At 35.3% G+C, this 27,248-nt stretch overlaps 4 protein-coding genes across 4 annotated transcripts; 1 reads left to right on the top strand and 3 right to left on the bottom strand.

The window, feature by feature from the left end:
• Positions 1–4,793: 4,793 nt before the first annotated feature.
• On the bottom strand, positions 4,794–7,343 carry LOC116110556 (ubiquitin-fold modifier 1). The gene is made up of 4 exons (XM_031396762.1): positions 7,161–7,343; positions 6,988–7,085; positions 5,727–5,759; positions 4,794–5,055 (listed from the first exon to the last, which is right to left on the bottom strand). Exons 1-4 carry the CDS (start codon positions 7,226–7,228, stop codon positions 4,958–4,960), a joined length of 297 nt encoding a protein of 98 aa, XP_031252622.1. The 5' UTR covers positions 7,229–7,343; the 3' UTR covers positions 4,794–4,957.
• Positions 7,344–8,475: 1,132 nt separating this feature from the next.
• LOC116110555 (pathogenesis-related thaumatin-like protein 3.5) lies at positions 8,476–9,614 on the bottom strand. Its single transcript, XM_031396761.1, has 3 exons — positions 9,489–9,614; positions 8,740–9,403; positions 8,476–8,650 (listed from the first exon to the last, which is right to left on the bottom strand). Exons 1-3 carry the CDS (start codon positions 9,550–9,552, stop codon positions 8,509–8,511), a joined length of 870 nt encoding a protein of 289 aa, XP_031252621.1. The 5' UTR covers positions 9,553–9,614; the 3' UTR covers positions 8,476–8,508.
• Positions 9,615–14,051: 4,437 nt separating this feature from the next.
• On the top strand, positions 14,052–16,491 carry LOC116110550 (auxin transporter-like protein 3). Its single transcript, XM_031396755.1, has 8 exons — positions 14,052–14,301; positions 14,398–14,583; positions 14,802–14,914; positions 15,049–15,232; positions 15,361–15,458; positions 15,575–15,782; positions 15,876–16,133; positions 16,257–16,491. The coding sequence occupies exons 1-8, from the start codon at positions 14,146–14,148 to the stop codon at positions 16,449–16,451; spliced, it is 1,398 nt and encodes a 465-aa protein (XP_031252615.1). The 5' UTR covers positions 14,052–14,145; the 3' UTR covers positions 16,452–16,491.
• Positions 16,492–25,097: 8,606 nt separating this feature from the next.
• Positions 25,098–25,991, bottom strand: LOC116110553 (cold shock protein 2-like). Its single transcript, XM_031396760.1, has one exon. It carries the CDS (start codon positions 25,833–25,835, stop codon positions 25,302–25,304), a length of 534 nt encoding a protein of 177 aa, XP_031252620.1. The 5' UTR covers positions 25,836–25,991; the 3' UTR covers positions 25,098–25,301.
• Positions 25,992–27,248: the final 1,257 nt, after the last annotated feature.

Here is a 27,248-nt window from a genome sequence, read left to right on the forward strand (position 1 = left end):
AAGTATAAGTAAATTTAATAGAACGAACATGTTGTCTCATTGTACCAAGATACCATAATAATCAAATAATGACAAGTACATGTTTATTTTTAGGGTTCATTTATTATGATAATGATATTGATACCATATCATTGAAATTCTTTTAGTTTTTTTTTTAAATAAAATCGAGTACTACCAAAATATAATTGTAGTGTTTACCAAATCAAAATTGAGAACCTAAACTCCAATTAAATGTTGTATTATTTCCGTTAAGTAACTAATTATANACAAAATCTAATAAATGACATATGATTAATTCAAAAGGTAACTGCAGGAAATACAAATTACATGTGTTTGTTGTTTTGTATTTTGATAAGAAGGAATGGATCGATAAAAAAAGGTAAAAGGCAATTCCCACATTGACTAATTATTTGAAAACAATCCAATCAACAGCGAGAATGCAGAACTGATAATTACAATTCCTCAGTTAGTTTTGTGCTCCACCAATTATAAACAAGTTGTTGGCTGCACCTGCTTCGCTCATTCCACCATGGTCCCGTCCAAAAAAGTTAAAAGTGCTTCAACATCCCGGGCTAACCCGACCTACAGCCTACAGGCGCTTCGCTTGCTCTCGGTCTCGGAGCCAAGCCGATAATCTAAGATTTGTTATGGCATACTTAGCACTTAAACACAAAAGTAATTGCTAAAACGGCGCGTAATTAATAAAACTAAGTTCCCGGTAGCCAGAGGGGCAAAGACCACCAACAGCCCGTCAAAGCGTCAGCAAGTACGTCTCCTCGAGCTCTACTGTTTCACTAATACTAACAAACAATTTTTATGAACTTTTTTTTCCGGACTATTACACCCTGCACAGACCACGCATTACGACGGGTTGACCACTACATTTTCAGTGACTTAACACCCTCCAATACACTTCATAATCCACTTTTGGAATCTTCTCAATTTTCCAAGTTGGCATTTGGCATAGTGGAACGTCTTTATTTCACTTTATTTTTTTCAAACTAATTTATTATTATTTTTTTAATTTCTTTGTGCCACGTTGAACGGTGCAACATTAATTTCTTGCTTTAATAATGAGGCCATTTCTTTTCATCACATAAATTGTTTGATATAAGGTGAGTGGGTGAACACTTTAATGTGTGTTTGGTGTATGGAACCTTTAGTTATGAGTTTACCAAACCAAAGTTTTCATATAGATTTAGGGACATTAGCTATTTTACTATTATTTTCATTATTATTATTTATTATCGTCATTGCTTCAGCAAGTATAAGTAAGTTTAATGGAACGAACATGTTGTCCCATTGTACCAAGATACCATAATAATCAAATAATGACAAGTACGTGTTTATTTTTAGATATCATTTATTATGATAATGATATTAATACCATATCATTGAAATTCTTTTAGTTTTTTTTTTAAATAAAATGGAGTACTACCAAAATATAATTGTAGTGTTTACCAAATCAAAATTGAGAACCTAAACTCCAATTAAATGTTGTATTATTTCCGTTAAGTAACTAATTATATGAAGAGTAAAAGGACTTTTTCTCATCTAGGGTTTGTCTTAATAACCCAAAGAGTTTCAAAATACAATTTTCTCACACAAAGTTTATATTCCGTTAATACCTAAAATACACTTCATTTTATCAGTCAGCATTCGATGAGTTATTAGGAGTCAGGGTAAGAAATGTTTTATACAATAAAGACCGATGGATCAAATATGGTGACTAATTGAATATTCGCCACCAGAAATTAATTAAAAACAGGAAACCTTATCTTTATGGTGGCCGACAATCAGAAAAAAATTAGGTGTCGAAGTGAGAGAGATTTTGTAGAGAAAAGACTGGAGGTTCAAATAGTGGTGACAGGGAGAATTTTCGCCGCTATAATCGACTTTAGATATTAACATAATATAAACTTTAGGTAAAAAAATAGTATTTTAAATTTTTTTTTTTTTTTTGTTGGAAAGTGTCATTAAGGCAAACCTTGGGTAGGACAATGTCGTTTACTCTTATTAGAATCATGAAAAGTAATTAGTTGTTTGCTCGATCGAAAAGTATTTTAAAATAATAACTAAATGGGCAACTCGTGCACTATATAATATTCAACCGTATGTATCACGATCTAACTGATTGTATTATTGTAGATAGATGGCATTGCAGTTTTTAGAATACAATGCAACCGCTTCATCGATATAGTAACCAGATCCACCAAATCCAGCTAATCCAGTACTCTACAAAAATAAAATTTTTGGGTAGCGCAAACTAATTTCCATTTATGGCAAGGGGCACGTGGTTTTCATATGATAAATATCTGGAAATTTAGGTCCACATGGATTGATTTTCTTTATATTAATAAGGCAACTAAAAGAGTGTATTCAATCCATGCACATGGCCTACTGTCAGCACAGGTGGTAGTAGTACCCTATTGCTTTTAATTTATAGTGAATTCATGTACAAAATATCCACAAGGACCACAACCTATACGAGTCAAGTTGTATAATTTTATAAAAGTAAACGATTTTTTCCACCCAAGATTTGCCTTATTGATACTTTTACATCCAAAAAGTTTCAAAATATCACTTTTTCATCCAAAGTTTATATTCGGTTAATGTCCAAGATACATTTACTTTCTCAGTTGACGTTTGACGAGTTATCAAGAGTCAGGATAAGAGAGGTTTTGTAGAATGGAAACCGGTGGATCGAATGGTAGTTGTCAATTGAATATTCGCCATCGGAATTAAACAAAAATCAGCTAAGAATAGAAAATTTTAACTTAGTAGTGGCTGACAGTTGACAAGAAATTAGGTGTCAGAGTGAGAGAGGTTTTGTAGAGAGGGGATTAAAAGTTCAAATGGTGATGACGGAGAGAATTTTCGCCGTCGAAATCAACATTGGATAGTAATGAAACATTAACTTAAGGTAAAAAATTGGTACTTTGAAACCTTTTGAATGGAAAAGTGTCATTAAGGCAAACCTTGCGAAGGAAAAATTGTTTACTCTTTCTATAAAGTAATATCAAGATAATTAATTATTTAATTACTAATAATGAGTTATTCTTCTATAGTTTTCGAAAAGGGTGATTTAATATGATTGATTTTTCTCTTAATAATATTTTATTTATAGATTCGAATATGAGAAAATATAAATCAATTTGATTGAACACTTTTGGTTATTTTTCAAAGAAAAAGGTTAATTTCAAAAACTTTTTCTATCACTTCTTAATTAAACTCAAAAGATTCAAGTCCTAATCCTCTCAAGTCCAACTCAAAGTCACATGTATATCCTATTCCAAATCACTCTCGCTGTCTCCCAATCTCACATAGTCCAATCGGCTTAACGCAATGAACAATTCAATATTCAAGTAAAAACACAAAAGAGGCCCTTGATAGCTAACCAGCTGGGTACCATCACGTGGTGGGAGCCTGCGGATTTTTGTGAAGCCGAAAATGGACATAAAAAGCGGGGCCTGAAGTCTCTCCGAGAGATACGGCTCTCTACCAACTTTCTCAGGATCGCGCGTTCAATTCCCGGATATTGATTATCAGTTGAATTTACGAAATAAACCCGCTATTAAGGAATGTTGTTTGAATCTCGGAGGGCGTTTTCGATAAATTACTTCCAACAACATAAATGATTAGCTTTTAATTTCACTTATATGGTCAAATCAAAGGACTAGCTTAGTTGTAATAACGTGCACACTACTAAAGAGAATATAAAAGCAATATCCAAAGAAAATAAAAAAAGAGTCAAGAATTTAATCTATGTTGCAATGTGCAAGGAAAGAGTCGCATTTCCTTTCTTCCTTTTGTGGGCGCAATCCAAAATCATATGTATTTTTATTCAGGTGAAAGTCTTCTATTCTAACTACATTCTTTACCTGGTTAAAAAAAAGACGAATGGCCTGCTTCGGATAATTGGACACCTTCTTCAATTTTGGAAATTTTGAACATATCCCCGTTTGAGAAACATCTTACATTAATAATTGAAAAAATACGATAATATGTGGTTCTTATTTCTTAAGCTGAAAGTTGTGTGAATTGAAAACTGAATGGGGCCATGTTCATATTTTGGCTTTTTAAAAAGAGACAGCGAATACGGTGAGAAATTGTCACAAAATTCAATACTCAAATCTCACTGCCATTTAGGTGGACAGTGTTATAAATGCACACGTCCCCCTACTTATTTTGGCCTCCTAAACGAACCAACCGCATAAATGCGTTCCCCATTTGTGGACCTGCACGTCATTAGAGCATTCACACGTCACACCCCAACTTTGAAAATTAAGTTTTAAGTTTGTACGGTGTGTTTTTGATGCTTGTATTTGTGCGTGGCAAAGTTTCAAACAACTTTGGCAGCCAACGATAATGTTGGTTGGCTATTTGACGAGTAGGCCCAATTAAAAGATGGTTCTATTCTTCTGATTCAAAGTATCATATATGATATAAGTAAAACCAAAACAAAACCCCTGAATCATGATGGGTTGAAAATTTCTCACCTCTTACTAATGTACAGCGAACAAACCATATGCCGACATAGAATATTTTGGACATGACATTAGATTTAACGGACACTGTCATTTTGTTTGTTTTTTGGCCATAGGCACCAGTGCAGGGAGTCAACAAAATATCAGTGCCAGACTGCCTAAGCCTTTTATGCCCAGCCCATGTCTTCAGCCCAAAATAGTATAACATATGACGTCCTATGGGCCTATGTAACGCTTATTTATTTTTCTGTCTTTTAAAATTTATATATTCATACATCATAGTTTCTGTACCACTCGTACAAAATATATAGAATACTACATCCATTACAGAAACTTTCATATCACAATGTCTATGTTATAAAAGGAGTATGATGCACAGAAAGACTTCACTATGCTCCCAACATGATAAAAAGAGTATACAAACTCAAGAAAACAGATTTAAATCAACCAAAGGAGATGGACTAGTCTCTTTACTCCAATGATCCCACAGATTCCTCCATCCTATAAGCTCCAACCCGATCACGGGGAATCAATCGTAGCTCAGAACCATGTTTGAGGAAGACATTGCCTGAGAAAACCAATGAATTTTATATTCAACTAAAATTACCTGGAGCGAATACATCAAAATGGCTACACAAAACAGAAATCTGTTCAAGTCCTTTAAAGTAATGGTAAACAACTTATTGAGTTCATATATTACACCATTAGTTTTAACCAAGTGAAGACTTCTGAAAAAAAGAACCCCTACAACTACGAGTATTATCCATTTCTTAAAATACATTACAGTCTCTAACTAACTCCAGCAGATACAATAGTCTGCTTCTCCCAAATTCATCCAAAGCCCCCACACTATTATATAATATATACGTCTTACTGTGGAGTTCTTGAAGGAAATACAAATTTTAAATCCAGATACCCAATTAAAAGCATCTACTTCATACTTATTTCAAGTGTGAAATATGGTAAAGAGTATGAGCAATTGTTGGTGATTCATTACCCTAAAAAGCACTCAAAGCGTGCATCATTGTCTTAAAAATTCAATAATTTTACTTTCAAATTTTAAAATGATACCATTTAAATTCTTAAAGATTTCTTATCTGTAAGGGGCAGGGGTGAGTGGGAGGAGAAGATTACATATGATAAGCGGCTGAATAGTGAATACTTCAACAAGAAACAAAAGATGGAAGAACAGTAAATAAACTGAAAGTGCCGAACAGTGCATAAAGAGCACCAACATACCTGCACTTTGCTGAGGATTGATTCCTACACCATCTGCATATGATAAACAATAAACTCCAAGTCAATGATCTCACCTCACAAAATGTGACTAGATGTACAGTTCTGGAAGACAAAAAACTTCATATGGCTTCAAACTGAAAATCCATAAGCATTTATAAAAATACATTATATTTTTTAATTCCTTTCTAGTGTAACTGTCATAATTGTGTATTTGTGTAAATATTATTGGTTAACTTATTACCTCTTTTTTCAGAATATAGGTCAAGAGTGGATAGAACATGACAATGTGTCAAGTATTACTTAAAATCAACACATACTCAAATACATGATTGAACGAGGTTACACACGGATCCAAACAAAGGATCAAATTGCTCTCTGCTATCATATGAATGGTACAGTACATGCATTTTCAGCATTGGAACACAAGATTCAAAAAAAAAAAAATAGGCTCTGATAGACACCATGCTCATAGATATTACTACTTCCAAATGCTTGAGCCAATAAGAAAGAGCCAATCATCTTGAAAAAGTTAACCTTATTTTCGTAATTATATTCGCTATAACTTCCTGTCAGTCTCCAAATGAAGTCAATTGAGTGCTATGTTAACTAAATTTGTTCCCAATGATGGTGATCCAGAAATTTCAAAAATTAGTGTACACCAAATTCTTAACAAAATTTGAGTAGATAATGGAAGCCTCAGGAATACAAATGATGTGCTGAGCTAAGTGATAAATCCACATGTTACTCATTCATGGTCAAAGAACATTAATAAAACCGTTTTAACATGAACTTGTACGCATGCTCAGGCAACTCTAACACCTCACAATGAGAAGGCCAATATATGTGGGAGCTATCGAAGGTCGGCGACCTGAAAATAGGTTTCAATATATATACGCACACTAAAATGTTTACAAAAATTTCTTTTTCAGGCTTAAAAATAATGAAAAGAAAAAAAAAAAACTTTTGAGATTTGAAATAGTTTGTATCATTGAATCAAAAAACTGATTTAATAATTTGCAACACAACTGCAATTGTGATTTTTTTGTAGGGTCGTATTTAGCAAATTCAGAATAATTTTCTCATATAATTCAATTCTAGTCAAAACATTCAGACTTAAGCCAATAATCATTAAATCAAAAACCTACACAACTCCCAGAAAAGAAATCAAACAATTATGAAAAAATTATTAACAACATGCAATCGCGATATCACCCGTTACCAAAAAATAAAAGTAAACAATAACACGAAAGAACATAATTACCGTTGGTGATAATAGCGCTGGTTTGTGGAGGGACCTTGAATTCCTCGGCTGCGAATTTCAGAACGGCGGTGAAGGGAGCAGCTTCAGGAACGCTAAACCTGCGATTTAATAGAATAATTAAGATTAGAGATAATTCAACAAATCAAAATAAAATAAAATAGGGATTCACGTACACTTTGAATGGGAGCTTCGGATCGGAGGTCAGCGTAACCTTGAATGAAACTTTTCCACCGCTGGCCATTATTATTAATATTATTTAATTGAAGTTAATTTTGGGATTGTTATTAGCTTTGTATGAGCTATGGGGGGAGATATTGAATATTAGTTTTATATATCGTGTATTTTTCCTGGGTTTAGCGTATCTACTATCTACAACGCAACTAATTAGCAAAATATAAAAAATAAAAAAAAATACGGCGAAGTTATTTGGGCCGTGTTCAAGTATGGTCCATTTAGGATTAAGCCCATGCTTTTATTATAAAAAATTACGAACGTCACAGAAAATTAAGTAAATTTGTAAGATTCAAGTGTATATTTTTTTGGAATAAGGGAAATATATAAACACTCCCTAATACAGTATAAAAAAGATTATAAGTAGATAATGATTTTAATTAAAAATAATACTTATGGGTCAATCAACTCTCAATTCTTTTGTCCGTCTCCAATAGTTTTAATTTTTATTATAATAAAATAATATGATGATAAATAGAACTATATTGTTGGATAATGTAAATATTTTTTTAATTTTACTTTTGAGTAAATGACTTTTTCTCACCCAAAGTTTATATTTTGTTAATACCCAAAATCGATTTCGGCAGCGAAAATTTTCTTTGACACCACCATTTGAACCTCTGGATTACTTTCTATTAAATCTCTCTCAGTACTACACTTGATTTCTAACCGATTTCCAGCCATTGCAAAGATAGGGTTTCTTGTTCTTAGTTGATTTCTGACTGATTTTGACAGTGAATATCTAATCGATCATCACCATTCGATCTACCGGCCTCCACTATACAAAACCTCTCTTACCCTGGCTCCTAGTAACTTATCAAACGTCGGCTGAGAAAGTGAAGTGTATTTTGAGTATTAACGGAATATAAACTTTGGGTGAAAAAGTGGTATTTTGAAACTTTTTGGATGGGAAAGTGTTATTAAGGCAAACCTTGGGTGGCAAAAAGTCGTTTGCTCTTATACTTTTCCTTAAAATAATGTATTAAGATACAATAGATAGATTACCATAAATATGCAGTGTATTATAGATTGATTTTCCATATAACAATTAATTTATAATACAATTAAATATTTGAATTAGTTAATGTAAAAGAGTTGGATGAGAGGTTAGAATTAATATTATAAATCTGTTGAATAAAAATGAATTAAAAAAAAACGTTGATCCATTTTTGTCAATCTGTAACTTATAAATCAACAGCATGATAAATAAATGGAATTGTTGTACTGTTTTTTTTTTTTTTTAATGAATAAAAGAAAATTAACAAATTCATATTTACAACAAATTAATTCTTAAGAAATAATCCACAAGGTAACCATTAATACAATTGTAAGCATCACATGCCAACGTCTACCAATCACAGATTTGAAGCCATTGGCATTTGATTCACTGCACACCAGCTTGTTGTTATGATACGTGCACACTGGTTGCTTCCTGATCAAATCAAACGGTTCATTTAGAATCTAACTTATATAATTAAACAAAGAGCTCATGCAAACTGATAAATCAAAAAATTTACAGACCTGGAAGTGCAAAACGTGATAACATAATCAGTTCCTGAGCAAGTGAAAATACTAGTCGGATCATCATAAGCATAACTATACGCAGTCGGGCAGGCTTCTTTAAACTTTTTGGAATAGTAAGTCGGTTGACAAATTCTAGGATTTCCATAAACTCCTCTGCAACAATACTCATCTGTATTGAACACATCGCAAGCACTTCGGCAACCCACAACTTTACCATTGGATTTCATCGCAAGCTCGGAGGGGCAAGTGGTCCTCAAGTCCCCATCGCAACCAGCAACGCTGCAATTTCCCTTTCCGTTTATTGGGGTGACAGACATGGGCAAGTTGAAGCCATCAACGAGGCTAACATCGTAAAAATCTAACTGTGCAAGGGTAAACTCTGCCAGTGTTGCTGGAGTTGCACCTGAGGCTTTACATTCGAGGGATGTGCCGCAGGCCCCTGTCTGGCATGTTCCATTGCCATTTTTGTTAAATTTGCAACCTGATCGACCCCATATTCGCCCACTCCACCCCACTGGCGCATTAAAAACAATTGATTGGCCTGGCTTTAAAGCAAATCCTCCGCCATGGAAATTCTCACCTGGGGTGACTGCAGGCCAGATCATTTCTTTACAATCGTTTATGATCGTGAAAACTCTTGCACACTCGGCCTGTCTTCCCCCTGCAAACAATAATCCAAGAAACTGGAAACAATTAAGATTACATATTATCATGTGATTAACGTAAAAGTTATATTTAGATATTACCTGATGAAACTATAATTAGAATGAAAAGAAGTGGTGGTAAAAGAAAATCAACATGTATTGCCATTTCTTTGTGTAAACGTTTCTCAAGTCTTTTGAGATGTGGGGTAGGAAAAATAGATGGAAAAGTAAGCATATAAAGGAGTAAAGAAGAATACGTGTGGAAGGAGAGAGTGTAAAAACGAAAGCATGCATTAACCAATTCTGGACTGGAGCGCTTTTTTGATTCTTTTCCTAATCCTTTCATGCAAGTTTGTTCAGGTTCCGTTACCTTTTTTGGCCGTTTAGCCACTTATTTTCAAATGTCACGATGGACCGACCAAATCTATTTTATTTTATTTATAACCCAGGTCTCAGTTCTAACTTATGACTCAAGTAAGATATATGAATGTTTTAAACCTTAGAGATTATACAGGTGTATTTATAGAACTTAAGTCTTTAATTAGAAAAAAATAAATAAATAAATAAATAAATCTCTGATGGAATTAGAGAACAATAAAAGTAAATCTTTGTGAGTTCTATCTAAGCCAAAGAAATTAATTTTTAACCCCAAAAGGTTGGTCTGACGATTAAAAAGATTTGTTCCCTTTATTGACTTCTTGTGTTCGAACCTTGGGATCATTTGCCACATTGTGACTTACTTTGGACCATTAGGCTTATAGTCATAGGTTGTTTAATAGATCTAAAAAATTAGTTAAGATATATACCAGCTGACCGAACATCCCAAGCATTAAAAAAAGAGAACAAATAAAAGAAAATTACCTTATATTAACCTTCTTAAAGTATAGCGAGGGGTCATTAGCCTCCACATCAATGGGCCAATGGAGGCCAAAATTTTGACGCTGCCCTATCCCCTATGTCAATGACCCAAAAAAGGAAAAATCTGCTAAAAGCAGCGTAATGCCAGCTTATGGAGATGTACTTTATCAATTGAATTCAATGATTTTTCACGAACGGACATATGAACAAAAACAATGCATTTGAACAAGAAATAATGTGAGTCGCTTTCTAATCTTTAATCGAAGAAAATGGAGAGAGCAACTTTCTATCTCATCTCGGCTTAAATGATATATAAGGAGCTAAAGGATAGTGATCTATTCCTTTTCCAAGCATGAACAACAAGTGTATCATGCCAAAAAAGAAATAATTTCCATGAATGACCTTCTCGTAATTTTAACGATGTTGAAGTTATTTATAGAAATCTTATATTTACACGAAACTTAATTTCTTATTCATCATACACCTTATCTCATTTTTTTTTTTTTCCATGCATAAATACAAATTAAATCGATTCATGTAAAGATTAATACGATAATATATCCAATATTCAAATGCCGTGGTGATGATGATGATAAATATAGGGCCAAATAACAAGTACATAGAAGAAAACAAGTCAAAAGTGATGGAGTCGAATTTTGAAGTATCATTATCAGTTTGATCTTTAAGTGGGTGGGGTTTGGTGAGTTTGGTACCCCGGCTTTTTCTTTCTTTCTTTTATCCCCACAAAAAGAATGGTCTAATTGTTCACTTAGTTGAAAATTGCACATGAAAGGTTTTAGGCTTCGGCTTTTTGGACCTACCCTACCCATATAGAGGAGATGTAACAATCACTTCATCAATTATTAATGTATTTTCATTTTTTGCATTCACATTCCCATTCATTCATATCTCATTCCATTTTTTTTTTTTTTTTTGCTCATAATTGTTTTGTAGTTATCTATAATATAAAAGAAAATTAAATTCTTTAAAGCTGACGTTAATTTAACTTCCAATTAGATAGCATTTGATATAATTTTTTTTTAAAAATAATTCTATAATTTAAATAGAAATAGAAAACTTGTAAAACAGAAAATAACTTTTAAAATAGAGTTAACGACTCTTTCCCACACAAATAACGGCTTAATGACATTTTCTCACCTATATACTTTTAAAATACTACTTTATTACCAAAATTTACATTTCAACGGTGAACAGAGAGTAAACTCGGTCTAGGCTGGTGGAGCTTTTGAAAATGAGAGGTCAATGAGTCTTTTGGTGGTGGAAGGTTGATTTTGGTGGTTGGGATTGATAAAAATTTGACTTTGAAAATGTGGCTGCGCAAACCCTAATTGTTTGATTGCCAATGATTGATAGGATTGACGGGAGTAGAGTTTGAGGGGTTTTGGTGTGTAATGATCAGGAAAGAGAATAGTGGTGGTGTGGAGTCGCAACAATACTGGAATCAAAATATAAATTTAGGTAATAAAAATGTATTTTAAAGGTCCATGGGTGGGTGAGAAATTGTCATTAAACCATTATTTGGGTGAGAAAAAGTCGTTTACTCTTTAAAATATTACAAAATATGTAATGGTGAAAAGCAATTGATTAATCTAAATTTTAGAATCAATTAGGGAATGATATATATAGATGGTGTCATGGGAAGAAGACTTATGTGTTGTAATTGAGAACCTTGTTTGGTTAAAGGCAACCAAAATTTAAGATAACCATCATTTGCAAGCTGTCTAATTATCCCTTGCCTATCTCCTCTTTAAGGTGTAAATGAATATTCTAACTATAAAGTTTACACTAACTTTTAATTTTACTAATTAATCCAATGACCTCTCGTAAACTGAAGGGCTTCTTTCTTGAGATATAAAATATATGATCAAGGGTGTAGTTTTTTCACAAGTTATAAGGTAAACATTTATGATTGGTCATCATTTCTTCTAAGATGCGACTTTGTTAAATCCTTTGCCTTCAATTCTTTGCTTATATTGATTCCTTTCTTATCAATGTTTTTATGTTTGTTTAATAATCTTTAATTATAATAAATGAAAATGCTTGTTCAGATTAAAGGAAAATTGGAAAAAGTACAATGGAACACACCTTATTAACAAGTTATCAGATTCCAAGTGTGGAATTCATGGATAAGCTCGAGTTAAACTTCAAAACAGGGTCAGAAATTGTGAAGCACGCACTAGCTAGTCTATTTTTGATAAAGTTTAAAGTGTTACCCACTCAAATAATGGTTTAATAACACTTTCTCATTCACATACTTTTAAAATACCACTTTATTATCTAAATTTATATTTTGATGATAAATAAAGAGTAAAGTCAGTCTAAACTAATAGGGCTTTTGAGGAGGGGAGATTGATGAGTTTGAGATTGATCAGAATTTGACGTGGGAGAGATGATTGTGTAAACCCTAATTGCTCAATTGCCAACGATTATCGGGGTTAACAAAAGTAGGGTTTGAGAAATTTTGGTGAATGATGATCGGAGAGGATAATAATGGTGTGGGGTCATAATAATGTTATAATTGAAAATATAATATAAATTTAGATAATAAAATGATATTTTAAAAGAATGTAGATTGGAAAGTGTTATTAAGCCATTATTTATTTGGGTGGGAAAATGTCTACTGAAATTTAAAAAAGGAAAAAGACAGAAAAAACCTGGGGATAAAGCTCGTTATAGGGATTGGTGGGCTAATTGGGCAGGTCTAGACCATCTTAGTTTCACTTTTCAAGTTGATATGCAAGGCCCAAATCCCTAATCAATCAAACATTTTGTTTTCAAATTAAACCGACAATCACCTCTTGATCGATTTAGCCATAAAGTATCTGAACAATTGTCTCGTTTCATTTGTAATATAGTTGGGAATCAACTAAATCTGAATTAATATAAACTCCAATCGAATAAGGGAGAAATTGACCAAAAAAATTCATAAAGTCAAGCTTGAACAACTTGTCATCTAGGGATTTTGGCTATTTGGTAGCCCCTTTTGAACATGATTTCCACCAAAAACTTGCCCATCAAAAGGAACCCATTGTATACTTAATTGAATCATGTCACCAGCCCTCCAATGCCATGATTGGTGGTGATACATAAACCAAATAAAGTTGTTTAATAATCATAAGAAGAGAAAAAGGGCTCCTCAATTTCTCTCATTTCTTTAATTACCCTTAAATAAAGATTTACAAATTTTTTTTTTTTAAAAAAAAAAAAAAGCTTTTGTAAAAGCCAGTTGGCACACGTGTGCTACTAATCATGTTTAGCACCAAGCCCACCTCAAAGCAATCATTCTCACCGTATTACACTCCCCCACATTCGAGAAAAAAAAAAAAAAACCTCTTCTTCTTCTTCTTCTTCTTTTTTTTTCTTTAAATTATCTTTTTTAGTAAAATAAAATAATTTTTTTGCAATTTATTTTTATATAAAATTTAAATCAAGGTTCATGATGGATTGTACAATATTTACTACATAAAGAGCCGAAGGTGGGCCACCCCGCTCGTGCGTTCATGAGAGTATGGGCCCATAATACTCCTGTCAAGCCCAAGAAAACCCAAAAACAGCAGTGAAATGCGAATGTCACCCTTCGGTGACACAGAAATATCACCAACAAATGAAGCTCAAGGAAGACGGCAGACCCACCAAGAAAAAAGAACGCGATTTCGTAAAATCTATGTCTAATGTAACCAGTATCCTATCACATTCATTAAGGGCAGGTCCACACCAAGGGTGACTCAATTATTGCTCATAACTTATTAAAAAGAACATAACAGCAAGAAAGAAACGAAGCACTTTTCTTTCTTTTATTTTATCTATTTATACACTCTCAAATTCCTTCACTGCTCTCTCAATTCTCAAACAATTAACTTCTTTTCTGAAGGCTATAACAATGGCTTCAGAGAAGGTTGAGACTGTTATAGCGGGGAACTACTTTGAAATGGAGAGGGAAGGAGAAGATTCCAAGGCTACTAAGAGCAAGTTTTCAAGCTTTTTTTGGCATGGTGGCTCAGCATATGATGCATGGTTTAGCTGTGCTTCTAACCAGGCACTTTGTTCTAGATGACTCTTTTCTTTTGTATTTTAGTGGGTTAGTATTAGAAATTAATGCATGGAAACTTATTTTTGTTGGGTGTTTTTGCAGGTTGCACAAGTGTTACTGACACTGCCGTATTCATTCTCACAACTTGGGATGGTATCCGGGATTCTTTTTCAGCTATTTTATGGACTGATGGGAAGCTGGACTGCATATCTTATAAGTATACTTTATGTTGAGTACAGAACTAGAAAGGAGAGAGAAAAGGTTGATTTCAGGAATCATGTAATTCAGGTAATGCCTTTTCATGGAGATGTATATATATTTTTAGCTTACTTCATCTTAGCTAAAATGAAATTCTGAAAGGAATGAAAGATTAAATGGGAATGTGTAATATTGCACAGAGAAAGAGAAAAAGTAAAAGAAAAGAGTGTTTCATTTTTCTTGGCTTGAAGAAAATAGCTAAAAAGTTACTAATCATTGTTATTTTGCTTTTATAATTTCTATCGCAGTGGTTTGAAGTTCTGGATGGGCTACTGGGGAAACACTGGAGGAATATAGGCCTCTTTTTCAACTGCACTTTTCTGCTATTTGGATCTGTAATTCAATTGATAGCCTGTGCAAGGTGCTTTATAAAATATTGATTTATAATTATACAGAAACACACATACCACTCTTAGACCATTTTCAAGTTGGTAGCATTAATTGATTAGTAAATAATTAACTAATATTTTGTTCTAATCTTCATAAATGTTGCAGCAACATCTACTACATAAACGACAATCTTGACAAGAGAACTTGGACCTACATCTTTGGAGCCTGTTGTGCAACAACTGTGTTCATTCCCTCATTCCATAACTACAGAATTTGGTCATTTGTAGGCCTTGTAATGACTACTTATACTGCATGGTATCTAACCATTGCTTCCCTAATTCATGGACAGGTATAATATGAGTTTATAATTTTCAATACAGATGATCAAAGTGAAATTCATCTTCCCCATAAGTTACTTCCATATAATATAATAGTAACAGATATTTAGATTATCTTCCTTCTGTATATATTTTGAAGGTTGAAGGAGTGAAGCACTCGGGCCCAAGCAAAATGGTTCTCTACTTCACCGGAGCTACTAACATTCTCTATACCTTTGGTGGACATGCTGTCACAGTGTGAGGGATTCAATCATTCTATAGTTTTTCAAATCATTATGCTAAATCAGATTGCATAAAGTACTTTTAGATCTCTACCTCTACTCTAATATGAATATTACATATGTGTTGTATAGCGAGATCATGCATGCAATGTGGAAGCCACAGAAGTTCAAGCTAATATACTTGATGGCAACACTTTATGTGTTAACCTTGACTTTGCCATCGGCTTCTGCTGTGTATTGGGCTTTTGGAGACATGCTTCTTACCCATGCCAATGCTTTCGCATTGCTCCCAAGAACTAGATTCAGAGATAGTGCAGTCGTACTCATGCTTATTCATCAGGTAACCACTCAACTCTATATTCTTAATTCTGTATACATTGATTTAAAATGGAAACTAAAGTAGTTTGCATGAATATTATTGGACTTTTTGCAGTTTATAACATTTGGATTTGCATGCACTCCTCTTTACTTTGTGTGGGAGAAATTCATTGGGGTTCATAACACGAAGAGCATCTTCAAGAGGGCACTGGCTAGACTTCCTGTGGTGATCCCAATATGGTTCCTAGCCATCATTTTCCCTTTCTTTGGCCCTATCAACTCTACCGTTGGATCACTTCTCGTCAGCTTCACTGTTTACATCATTCCTGCATTAGCACATATGATCACTTTTGCTCCTGCCGCAGCTCGTGAGGTCAGAAATCTTTATAATTTTTTGCTCAAGATACCATTTTTAATCACTATTTAGACTTCAACTTTACTGTTAAAGTTTACATGAATGTTGATGAATTTTTGTCCAATCTTTTGTCCCTTACAGAATGCAGTAGAGAGGCCACCAAAATTCCTCGGAGGTTGGGCTGGCTCGTACTCCGTGAACAGCTTTGTGGTGGTATGGGTCCTGATTGTGGGATTCGGGTTTGGAGGATGGGCAAGCATGCTGAATTTCATACAACAAGTTGATACATTTGGCTTATTCACTAAGTGCTATCAGTGCCCACCTCACAAGGCTTGAGAAATTTAAAAAAAAAAAAATTAAAAAGAAATTCTCTTGTTAACAGATTAAAATACATATATAAGTGTGTAAAGAGATTGGCATTTGCAACTTAATTTCTTTTCGATCTTTTTTGTTTTTATTGTAAGCGAGAGTTATTGTTGATGGTTTTCATAGAAGGTGTGATGGCAATCATATTCATGGCCACCCCTATACGGACCTAGAGTTGTAACCTGTGTGTTGATTAATCTCATAAAGAAATGCAAGCAAATTGCCCTTGGTTTTTTGTGGGATTTACTTAATTTATTTCACTCTTCCCTTCTATTATCACTCAAATTTTTCCAATGACTGTGATGTTACGTTCAAGAACTAAGAACTTTTGTCAAAACATGAGCTCAACAATTGATGGCAAGGTCAGGCAAATAACTTGTGTTCTATTAGGCTTGTAATCACCTATTTTGGTGTCATTCACACCGTTCAGGATTATGAAATGCATAATTAAAAGCTTGCATTTTGGAAGTGCTTTCGTGGAAAGCATTTTCAAATAAAACACTAGATAAAATTACTGTTCCAAAAGCACTTCGACTAAACATAATCTTATAAACAGAAAATACAAAAATACTCTCAAATCAGTGTAGAGAATGATCTACAGCAACAAGTGCCAAACTGAAAATGCCATGAGTGTAAAGCGTGGCTGACTTCAGCTGCAAAGAACACTGAAAATGATGAAAACAACAACTGAAAAGGCCATCACTAGGCGGTGCCGCGTAAGGGGCAGCTGTACATGTCGGCCGCAAAGTCTGTCGTGGTCCTATTTATACTTACTGGAGCCTAATTTGATGGCATTTCAAATGCTGCTTTTTTTAGGTTCTTATCACATAACTCAAGCTGGACAGTTGCCTAATTTGATGTTCTCTTTGTACACGTCTTAAACGACAAACGTAATGTGCATTTCAGTTTTTACAATTCAACCTCATAGCTATTTGGCTGAAGTATCTGATTGGAGACATAAATTATTGAGGATGCCATTCATAGAGCGAGAAAGCTAACTAGTTTTAAGGGTATTTTGTCACCCAATCGCATATAATTGCTTACCCAGGTAACCAAAGGTTAATTTTGCCATGTTCATCTGAGAAGAAGGGCCCCAAACAAGTGAATCAAAGGTCATAAAAGTGAAAGTAAAATGGGGCCAGGATCATGGTGTGCTTATTATGACTTGCCATCTTCCTAGCTAAAGTAATTACTTTCATTTTCAAAAGAGAAATGGTCACAACATGGAGAAAAGTTACAAAGGGGCAATCAATACTTGATGTCCACTACTCATCATCTCTTAAAAAGCCTTTTCTAACTCAACCAAAAAAAAAAAAGCAATATTCCCTTTTTTTTTTTTCTAAACCTAACAAGTTAACCCCTAACCAAACTCACTGGAAAATAAGCAACTTCCATGAAAGAGAAGATAAGAGATGACGGTGAAAGGGTAAATCAAGAATGAATTGGGTGTGAAACAGAGTGTTCAGAACAATAGTTTTAACTTTGTTTGACCAAAGAATGGTCAGCTAATCACTAACAGATTGTGGGGTTGGTTTTAGATGATCGGTTGCTGTTGGGACCATTCACAATTTTCTTAAAATAAGTAGTTTCCAATATGAGGACTGCCTGGTCAGTGTCATGAAGTGTTTCAATTAATTTCTTTCTTTTTTCTCATAGATCATTGAATCTGGCAATCTACTCTTCTGAAAAGAAATGCTTTTGACCAGCTGCTGAACTTCCAAGATTAATGGGGACCCGAATCTTTTGTTTGGTTGTTAAGCAAAGAGTGCAAGCAACGTTAGAAGAGAATTTCCATTGTTATGTTTCCGAGTTTTCTTAAAAAAAAAGTTAGGCAAATCTTGTAAACAGCTGGCCATGAACATGAAGGAAACTTTCCTATCAAAAATTCTAAATAAACATACATACATAGCTTTGTGTATTGTTTGTATCCATTTGGGCTGCAATCTTGTGAAGAAGAATAAAATCTTGATCAAGATTCATGAGATTAAAATCAAGAGAGTGTGTGGATAAGACACACGTGTGTGGGACCTATATTATCACCTTACACAATCTGACACAATGAGACTGCATATGCCAATCACGTGGTTGGACTCTTCTGCCGTCTGTTTTCTCTTAGTCACCCTGTGAACATCATTATGTATTCGCAAAAGGTAACATCATATATCTCATGCTTTTCCCTGCAGATTCCCTGCAGATTTTTTTTTGTTTGCTTTTGCTTATTGCCGCTTAATGTATTTCTTTATATTAATCTCCACCTGTTAAAGTTTATGTTTATTTAATTTCCAATGTTAATGATTCCTTCCCCACCGGTTCGCCTTTCAGCTCGTAGAAGTTTTTGTTTAACCGATTTAATACAATTGGGAATTAATTCTAATATAGTTTTCTTCAGGATATCATATTTCTGAACGCTAGTTTGTCTGGTTACTGGGTCTGGTGCATATTGTGATAAAGTAGAATAGTTTCAGGCTGATAGTTTTTTCACGGGCTCTATACCTGTGAGGCAGGATTTTTATTTGTTGAGATAATGCGGAACTTTATGTTAATTCTCATCCTTACAGTAAACTAAAGATAGACATTTCTTGAAATGTTCATGGCTGATTATCAATTAGCGAAATCGCTATCTGACTACAAAGTTTCAGCCTTGAGGTGATATATATCCTCGTGAAGAATGACTAGATTCCAACTTGTTAAAGCTTATGAATAGCAGCCTTGAGTGGCCCATACTCATAGTTCTGTTCTGTTAGTTCTTTTCTCCTTTACAGTTTTACTTCCTCTGCGAATGTGAGTGGAGGAGCATTGAATCCAAATAAAGATAATGGAAGAGAGAGAGTGAATCCTGAAGAGAAGAAATGTGATAAATGGAGAAGAGATATTGGTCAACCTATTAAGGGTCCATGGAAGTTTCTTACTTTCTTCTGAGATATAAAGCTGCCCTGCCTGCCATTCCTAAAGTGGACTGAAAAATCAAATATTGGTTCTTCAACCCTTGTCTTGTCAAGGTGCTGTAGCGCCACAAAATAAAGGCAATTATTTGCTGAACTGAAAACAGTATCAATCGTAAGTCTTATCTGAACAACCTACTTTGGTAATGTCTACGCTCATTGAAGTGCCCTCAGCATATACTGGTATTACTGGATTTATCGTACAAGCGAAGTAGTACAAACGTTTTTCCCGATAATGTTACTACAATTGTCTGAATTCTGAAAGGCCTAACGACTTGCGCATATCCAAAATTTTCCGTAACGATAAAGTGATACTTAAAAGGTTTGGAAGTAATAAATAGGTATCTTCCATCATGTGCTATTAGTGATTTCTGTTTGTTAACAGTGAAAAGACTAAAATACCCTTAAAAGTTTGATATTTTAGTTTTTTATAAATTTCTAAAAAACTCCATAGGTTTGCTAATTTAACTAAACACCCCCATATATAAAAAGTTTGTTAAATAAAAAAAAACACCCCCACCACCTGCAGTGCCAGATTCCGGCCACCACCATCGGAATCTGGCCAGAAATTGCGTTACGACACAGACCTCGTCGGATTTGTGTCGTAACGCGTCGACCTGGCCTTTTCTGGCCAGATCCATGGCTGATCTGGCCTGAAAAGACCAGATCTACGGCCAGATCTGGCCGTCGACGCCGCAAATGGAGTTTTGCGGCCATGATGGCCAAATCTAGCCGTAAATCTAGCCTTTCTCGGCCAGATCAAGCCGTCGAGGCCACAAAACTCCATCTGCTGCCTCGATGGCCAGATCGACACGTTACGACATAGATCCGACGGGTCTGTGTCGTAACGTAATTTTTCGGTCACTTTCCGACAGTGGTGGCCAGAATCTGGCACTACGGGTGGTGGGGGTGTTTTTGTCATTTAACAAACTTTTTATATATAAGAGTGTTTAGTTAAATTAGCAAACCTAGGGGGTTTTTTAGAAATTTTTAAATTGATAAAAAACTAAAATATCAAACTTTTAAGGGTATTTTAGTCTTTTCACTATGAACAAACAGAAATCACTAACAGCACATGACGGAAGATACTTGTTTGTCGTTTTTAAACCTTTTAGATATCAATTTATCATTACGGCAAACCTTGGGGTATGCGCAAGTCGTTCGGCCATTCTGAAATAGAAAAGACCATATTTTGCACTTTTAGAGGTAAATTGAATTGTAAATATCATTTATGTTGCCATGAGAAAGAAAAATTTTCCAGTCTTGTTGATCATTTTGGTTAATTTTGAGAGGCCAGAACAATATAATAGAAATCAAATAACTTTCTTTACTTGACTATCTTTAATAAGATCTTATTGCATGTGCAACAAGAAAATTTAAATGTTGCACTGGCACAGCCGACTTCGAAGACACAACTTGAGGTTTCATAAATTATCTGTTGATTTAAGTTTTTGGTAGGATCATTGAGCTGAAAATGATGATCGCTAGAGTCAGGGGGGTTTTCAAAAAATTGAATTCTTTCGTCCGCTTAAAATTTTATATCCTGAAAGCAGCAAAATAGAAAGTAGATATTCAGTTGTAATGGAAAATTTAGTGCAGGAAAGCTCCAAGAAACTTATAAATGTACTACATTACTTTGGTGGTGTTATTATCCAATGGCATATCACTATGTCAGTTTTTGTTCTTGTGCTGTTAATACCCTTCCATTACGTGCTCCCTGACTCCTTTCAGCTTTTGTATAATCATCAAAATTTTAGCCTCACCGGGAATATAAAATGTCTCGAGAAACTTGTCAAAATTTCTGACGATCAGTGAGACGGAAAAAAGAATTGAGTAAAATCTGTAAACCTATTAGATAGAATGGAAAATTGACCAGAAATCAGACAATTGAACATATTTGTTAAACAGTTGTTTAGACAGAAGATAACAAGGAGAGGAAAGCCTAAATAAAATAGCATGTACATGAACAGAAACCCCATGGCCTTCTCTTCTTCTTGTCATTATTAAGATAGGCAATTAATGTCAGCATATTGCCAGTAACATGTTACAATTCCTATTTCCTACCAACAAAATGAAGCTACAATTTTGACATTACAGTTTAAACCAGTCTCAAACATGCAAGTAAATCATGCGGCAATAAGCACCGGGTGTTCACTAAATTCTACATGGATCAATTTCTAGGTATAAAGTTTTTGCAAATCATATTATTTTAATTTAAAGTAGAAAATTCATAATACCTTCAATTCACCTACTCATTAGGCAAGCCTCAGCGAGGCCAGAGAAACGGATGGTAGGCATAAAGTAAATCGTTAAGTTATGCCCATACATATAAAAATAAATGAAAGAAATGTAATTAATGGTTAATTGCCACATTGAAACAAGCAAAATCTTAAAACTTAATTAGATTCGATATTTTCGAGAGATGAACACATAACCAATGTTCTAAAACCTGACCCTGCGTGTCACCCGGCTAAGGGGCTGGGTCCAGGGTTGACTGGTCCGATTGGTTAAACCAACAATTCCGGTGATCCAACAAGTTTGAAATGTTACAAACACACCCCTAAAAAACACATATCAGTCTCTACAGGTTTGAATTCTAGCAAATACACCCTTACAATTTGTTTGGATTTTTATTTTTCCTGCCAAATTCTGACTGATTTCGATTTTCGACAACCAAAATTTCAATATGACGCCAGCACCGTAAATGTAATTAATGGTTAATTGCCACATTGAAACAAGCAAAATCTTAAAACTTAATCAGATTTGATATTTCCGAGAGATGAACACATAACCAATGTTCTGAAACCTGACCTAACGTGTCACCCGGCTAAGGGGTTGGTTTCAGGGTTGACCGGTCCGACTAGTTAAACCGACAATCTAACCGGTGATCCAACAAGTTTGAAATGTTGCAAACACCCCCCTAAAAAATACATATCAGTCCTTACAGGTTTAAATTCTAGCAAATAAACCCCTACAATCTGTTTGGATTTTTATTTTTCCGGCCAAATTCTGATTGATTTCGACGGCCAAAATTCAATCTGACACCACCACCGTCCTCCACTCTACAAAATCCATCTAACCCCAAAATTTGACAACGCCACACGCCCTTTTTTTCAGCTGTGACTCGCTCATACCACCACGATGGGGTTGATTTTTTCGAACAAATTTCGACTAATTTCAACGTCCAAAATTTAATCCGACACCTCCACTTGAACCATCAGTCTCCACTCTACAAAATCCCTCTAACCTCAAAATTTGATAGCCCCCTATTCGCCAGCCGTGACTCGCGTATACCACTATGATGGGGTTGATTTTTTCGACCAAATTCTGACTGATTTCAATGTCCAAAATTTAATCCAACACCTCCACCTGAACCATCAACATCCCCTCTACAAAATCCCTCTAACCCTGACACTTGGTCACGCTCTATTCGTCGGCCGTGACTCGCGTATTGGGTTGATTTTTCTGGCCAAATTCTAGCTCATTCCAACGTCCAAAATTCAATCTGACATCACCCCTTGAACCACCAGCCTCAACTCTACAAAATCCCTCTAACCTCAGCACTTGGTAGCCCCTTATTCGTCAACGGTCAAGTTCGGGATTCTGTGAGCAGTTGAAAATGGTAACCCGGATCGGAGAGGGTGCCGGTGATAGGTTGGACCTATCGGTTCAACCAGCCGGTCCGGTCTGGTTTTCAAAACACTGCACATAACATCCTTAATATGATAGCTAATAGTCATCATCCACTCAAAGTATAACGAAATTTAATACCAAAACTGGATTCAATTACTTTCAAACTTAGACTTCTATATGAAAGCCAATAAAACTAAGCACTTTGCTCTCTCCCAAGATCAAAGTCCACTTGTACCCCAAGCAACTAATTGAGAATTTGAGATCAGAGTGATTCTAACACTAAGATAGTTATAGGAGGGAAGCAAACGATGATTAATCGAAGAAAATGACCTTTAATGGTTAATCAATTGTAAAGATGTGATTTGCATAAATGGACAACTATCTCCATAAAACATAAACTTTCAAATCATTTGGCTTATTGCAGATTCACCCCAGAAAGAACTCACCGAGGAGAAGGCAAATAGGAGAATTATTCAATGTAAAGACCATTATAAGTGCTTCACTAAAGAAAAGAAGCAAATAACGTTAACTATACAAAGCCATTTTACCAAAGAGCAAAGTATAGAAATTGAAGATAAACTCAACTATGAAGTACTAGTGCTTATAATATAGATTTATTCTACATTAAGGGATGCAATCGAAACAGAAAGTTAACTCTCAGTCAACATAGGAAAACAGCAATACACTAATTCCTTAATGATCCATAGCACTCGAGAGCAGAATTTCAATTTTTGCCTCCTGATATGTGAATATCAGAAATCAACAAACATATTGTCATAGGATTGAAAATAACAGAGAAACAATTCCAAAACCAGGGTTTAATTTGTAGCAAAAAAATTCTAACAAAGATTTGATAGCTCTAGCACTATAGGATGCATTAACATAGCTTGTTCAACGGTTATAAGACCTAAAAAGTACCGAGACTACTTTTTTTATTAATTTCTTTTAGACATAATGGAAAAGTTTATCCATGTTTTTCCACACACAGTTGCAGTCAAAAAGTCTCTTTCTGATATTGCTCAAAGGGAACATCAGAGAATTCACCAATAAATGATGGTAGTAAGAAAAGAGGCTTACACAAGAGAAAGTTCTTAATTTTAAATTCATCTCTGTTTTATTCCCTTGAGCTGAAATGACAGGTTACCAGAGACTACAAATTTAACATTCAAGGGAATAACTATTCCACTATATAAAAAGGCTTTTAAGAACCCAACATCTTATCCGTTTTCTCACATGGCCAACAAGAACAGTTTGCTTCCTCACATTATCTAGAACTATTAGAATATTAGGAGAAATCTTTTCTCTGTTGTTCATAGTCCAGAAATATAGATTTCATATGAACCATTTCAACAACGCCAGTGGTTTAAGGAGAAAACAAACTATGGGAACAAGGAACCATGAGATAAAGTCCATGTGTTATATCATCAAGCAGTGACAGATCTAATATAAAGGAAAATAAATGCAATCTTAATCTATTTAATATCAGCCTCTCATCAGATACTAAACATAGATAAGGATTTAAAAGAATTCAACGCCCACCATACACATATGACTTGGTTCTTATTTCTTGTAAGGAAAATGGATAAGATGAGTGTATATGCATATGTTGAGGCACTTTCGACAGACATCCAAAATGTTAGTGGCAATTAAGAAATTGCAAAAAACGCAGCCAATAAATGATAAGAGAAAACTCTAAACAAGCTCTACACTCTACTATGTCCTCACATAAGTAGCTCCTGAAGATAAGACTTTAAAAAGCCACCATAAAAGAACTCCCACAATATTTCTAGTTATCCTATCCACAAAAAAATCAACAAAATCCATTGAAATTGAGAAGTCCAAAACATTAAGATTGCAAGCCTCAAGTTCACCATCTCTTTCAAGGACCATGACACTAATGAATAGACTTTTTTTTTTTTTTTTTTGACATTATCAAACCAAAATCTACAATGTATAAACTGAAGTATAGTTAAATTAAAGATGAGTTGTGAGTTGCAAACAAGTAAGCATGCAAGAAAATAGCATTAATCAGCAAAATAAGGGACAATAAATACTAAGCTTTTCCATTTCCTATTGCACAACATGTGAAAGATTATCGATTTATAAGAAAACAATGATGATTTAAAACCAGCAAAGTAAAAAAAAAAATCACCCACATTACCAAATCCCCATTGTGACATACTTAACCAAAGCAAAAACCGAAACAATTGGCCACGGAAATTAACAACTTCTCCTTCATCATCTATCACTTTTGTTCATAATTCGGACAATCCCTCGCAAAATGCCCTTCCTCCCCACAATTATAACACCCTGCTCCTCCGCCTCCGCCTCCTCCTCTTCCACTGCCGCGGCCTCCGCCATATCCCCAACCTCCACCACCTCCACCACCGCCGCTATAGCAATCCCTGGCTAAATGCCCCGTTCTTCCACAATTATAACATGCGCCGCCGCCACCGAAGCGACCTCCTCTCCCACCTCTACCATAGCCACCTCCTCTGCCCCTTCCAACGAAAAATCCTCCGCCTCTCCCGCCGCGATTTCCTGGACGGTGGGATCTGGGGACGGGCTCCACGTCAATGGCTTTCGAACGGCCATCCTCTCCAAAGTCAACGGCGAATTCAACGGGTTGGCCTTCGGAGAGAGTCCTGAAACCCTCGGATCGGATTGAGGTTTGGTGGACGAAGAGGTCTTCGCCCCCTTCATCTGGAGCTATAAATCCGAAGCCTTTCTGGGCACTGAACCATTTTACTGTACCGGTGGATCTCTGAGTCTCAGCCATTGACCTTGGAGGTTCTAGAAGACGAGTTCTGCTCTATTTGTAGAACGTTCTAGAAGGTCCAGTATAAGGTCTGTCAATGGCTGAGTGTGAGTGTAGGTAGTGACTACTGACTAATGAGATAATAGGATCCAATTGTGTCAGTAGGGGGCGAGGTTCGTTTTGAGTCGGTTGGGCGGGGACCACATGAGTATGAGATCCGACCGTGGAGTGGTGGTTATTGGAAATGTTCGATTGTATCGTACGGTTCAGATATTTTGTTGCTTTATCCGCTTTGCTCTTTGACTTTTTTATTGGATGCTATGATAACTGTAGCTAACTACGTGGCGGGTTTATCCATTTGTACCAGATATTTGTTGTATAAGAGTAAACAACATAGACCCACCTAAGGTTTGACGAAATCCTAATGGTACCCTAGTTATATTTATTTCAAATTCTTATCCTTAAAATAACATTGTTAGTAATTTTTAGGGTATAGAGAGTGAAATTACCATAATGTCCATAACCCTAAATTAATAAATTTTTTTAACCCCTAAATTAGTAGAAATAGAAAACTTACAATTTTATTTTCAAATTATCTCAATAACACCCTCGGTCACTGCACACTCTCACAGTTTTTGCTCGATCTGGGCTGTTTTTGATGGTGTCAAACCCCCTAGTCACCTCCATCACCTTCCTCATAGTTCGTCGTCCAAAACCCCTATGGTTCCTAACTCATTGGCCCCTCCAATCGCCAACGCCGTTAGGCTTAGGGTTTCGCTGTTCTTTGTCGGATTCCGATGGCAAAAATCCAATTGGACACCCCTACAACCAACGTCTCCAACTCTATAAAACCCCTATGTCCTGAGCAACTGTTTAGTCACCGTTCACTGACTGAGAGTTCATGTTCATCGGCCATTTTTTGGTGAAGTGGTAGACGGCAAACGGTGAGCTGTCGTGGCAGGGAAGGTTAAGGGTTTTTTTGGGGAGGATGCGAGGAGTCAAATGGTGGTGGTGGTTGGGGTTTTTGCCGTTCAAAACCGCTGAAAACCAACAAAAACCAGTCACATGTCGTAATTGTCATGGTTGGCGATTGGCGAGTGATGAGGGGTAAGGTTTTGTAAAGGGGCGGATGAGGGTTCAAATGGTGGTGACAAGGGTGATTTTGGGTGGAAGAATCGCCAGAAAAAGGGCGAAAAACATTGAGGACGTCGTCTGCTAATGTGCGTCGAATGACTGTTAGAGGCAGCAATCTGCTAACGTGCGACATCCATGCAAAATGACCAATTTACCCTTTACCGTTATATCAAACACTTTTCCGTCACTTTAAGGGTGAGAATCTAGAATAAATGTAACCAGAGATACCAACTTGGGATTTCGTCAAACCTTAGGTGGGAATGTGTCGTTTACTCATTGTATAACTATAAAATATCTTTT

The sequence above is a fragment of the Pistacia vera genome, unplaced genomic scaffold (assembly GCF_008641045.1).
Source record: "Pistacia vera cultivar Batoury unplaced genomic scaffold, PisVer_v2 Contig606, whole genome shotgun sequence".
Taxonomy (NCBI): domain Eukaryota; kingdom Viridiplantae; phylum Streptophyta; class Magnoliopsida; order Sapindales; family Anacardiaceae; genus Pistacia; species Pistacia vera.

What these genes read in the sequence shown, in the direction of transcription:
- LOC116110556 (XM_031396762.1), bottom strand. Translation starts at nt 7,228, where the DNA reads ATGGCCAGCGGTGGAAAAGTTTCATTCAAGGTTACGCTGACCTCCGAT. An exon ending in CAGCGCTATTATCACCAACG is followed by an intron (nt 5,760 to 6,987) that starts GTAATTATGTTC and finishes TATCATATGCAG; the next exon opens with ATGGTGTAGGAATCAATCCT. An exon ending in CAATCCTCAGCAAAGTGCAG is followed by an intron (nt 5,056 to 5,726) that starts GTATGTTGGTGC and finishes TGGTTTTCTCAG; the next exon opens with GCAATGTCTTCCTCAAACAT.
- LOC116110555 (XM_031396761.1), bottom strand. Translation starts at nt 9,552, where the DNA reads ATGGCAATACATGTTGATTTTCTTTTACCACCACTTCTTTTCATTCTA. An exon ending in TCTAATTATAGTTTCATCAG is followed by an intron (nt 9,404 to 9,488) that starts GTAATATCTAAA and finishes TATTGTTTGCAG; the next exon opens with GGGGAAGACAGGCCGAGTGT. An exon ending in ATCACGTTTTGCACTTCCAG is followed by an intron (nt 8,651 to 8,739) that starts GTCTGTAAATTT and finishes TGATTTGATCAG; the next exon opens with GAAGCAACCAGTGTGCACGT.
- LOC116110550 (XM_031396755.1), top strand. Translation starts at nt 14,146, where the DNA reads ATGGCTTCAGAGAAGGTTGAGACTGTTATAGCGGGGAACTACTTTGAA. An exon ending in CAATTGATAGCCTGTGCAAG is followed by an intron (nt 14,915 to 15,048) that starts GTGCTTTATAAA and finishes TAAATGTTGCAG; the next exon opens with CAACATCTACTACATAAACG. An exon ending in CTCCTGCCGCAGCTCGTGAG is followed by an intron (nt 16,134 to 16,256) that starts GTCAGAAATCTT and finishes TGTCCCTTACAG; the next exon opens with AATGCAGTAGAGAGGCCACC.
- LOC116110553 (XM_031396760.1), bottom strand. Translation starts at nt 25,835, where the DNA reads ATGGCTGAGACTCAGAGATCCACCGGTACAGTAAAATGGTTCAGTGCC.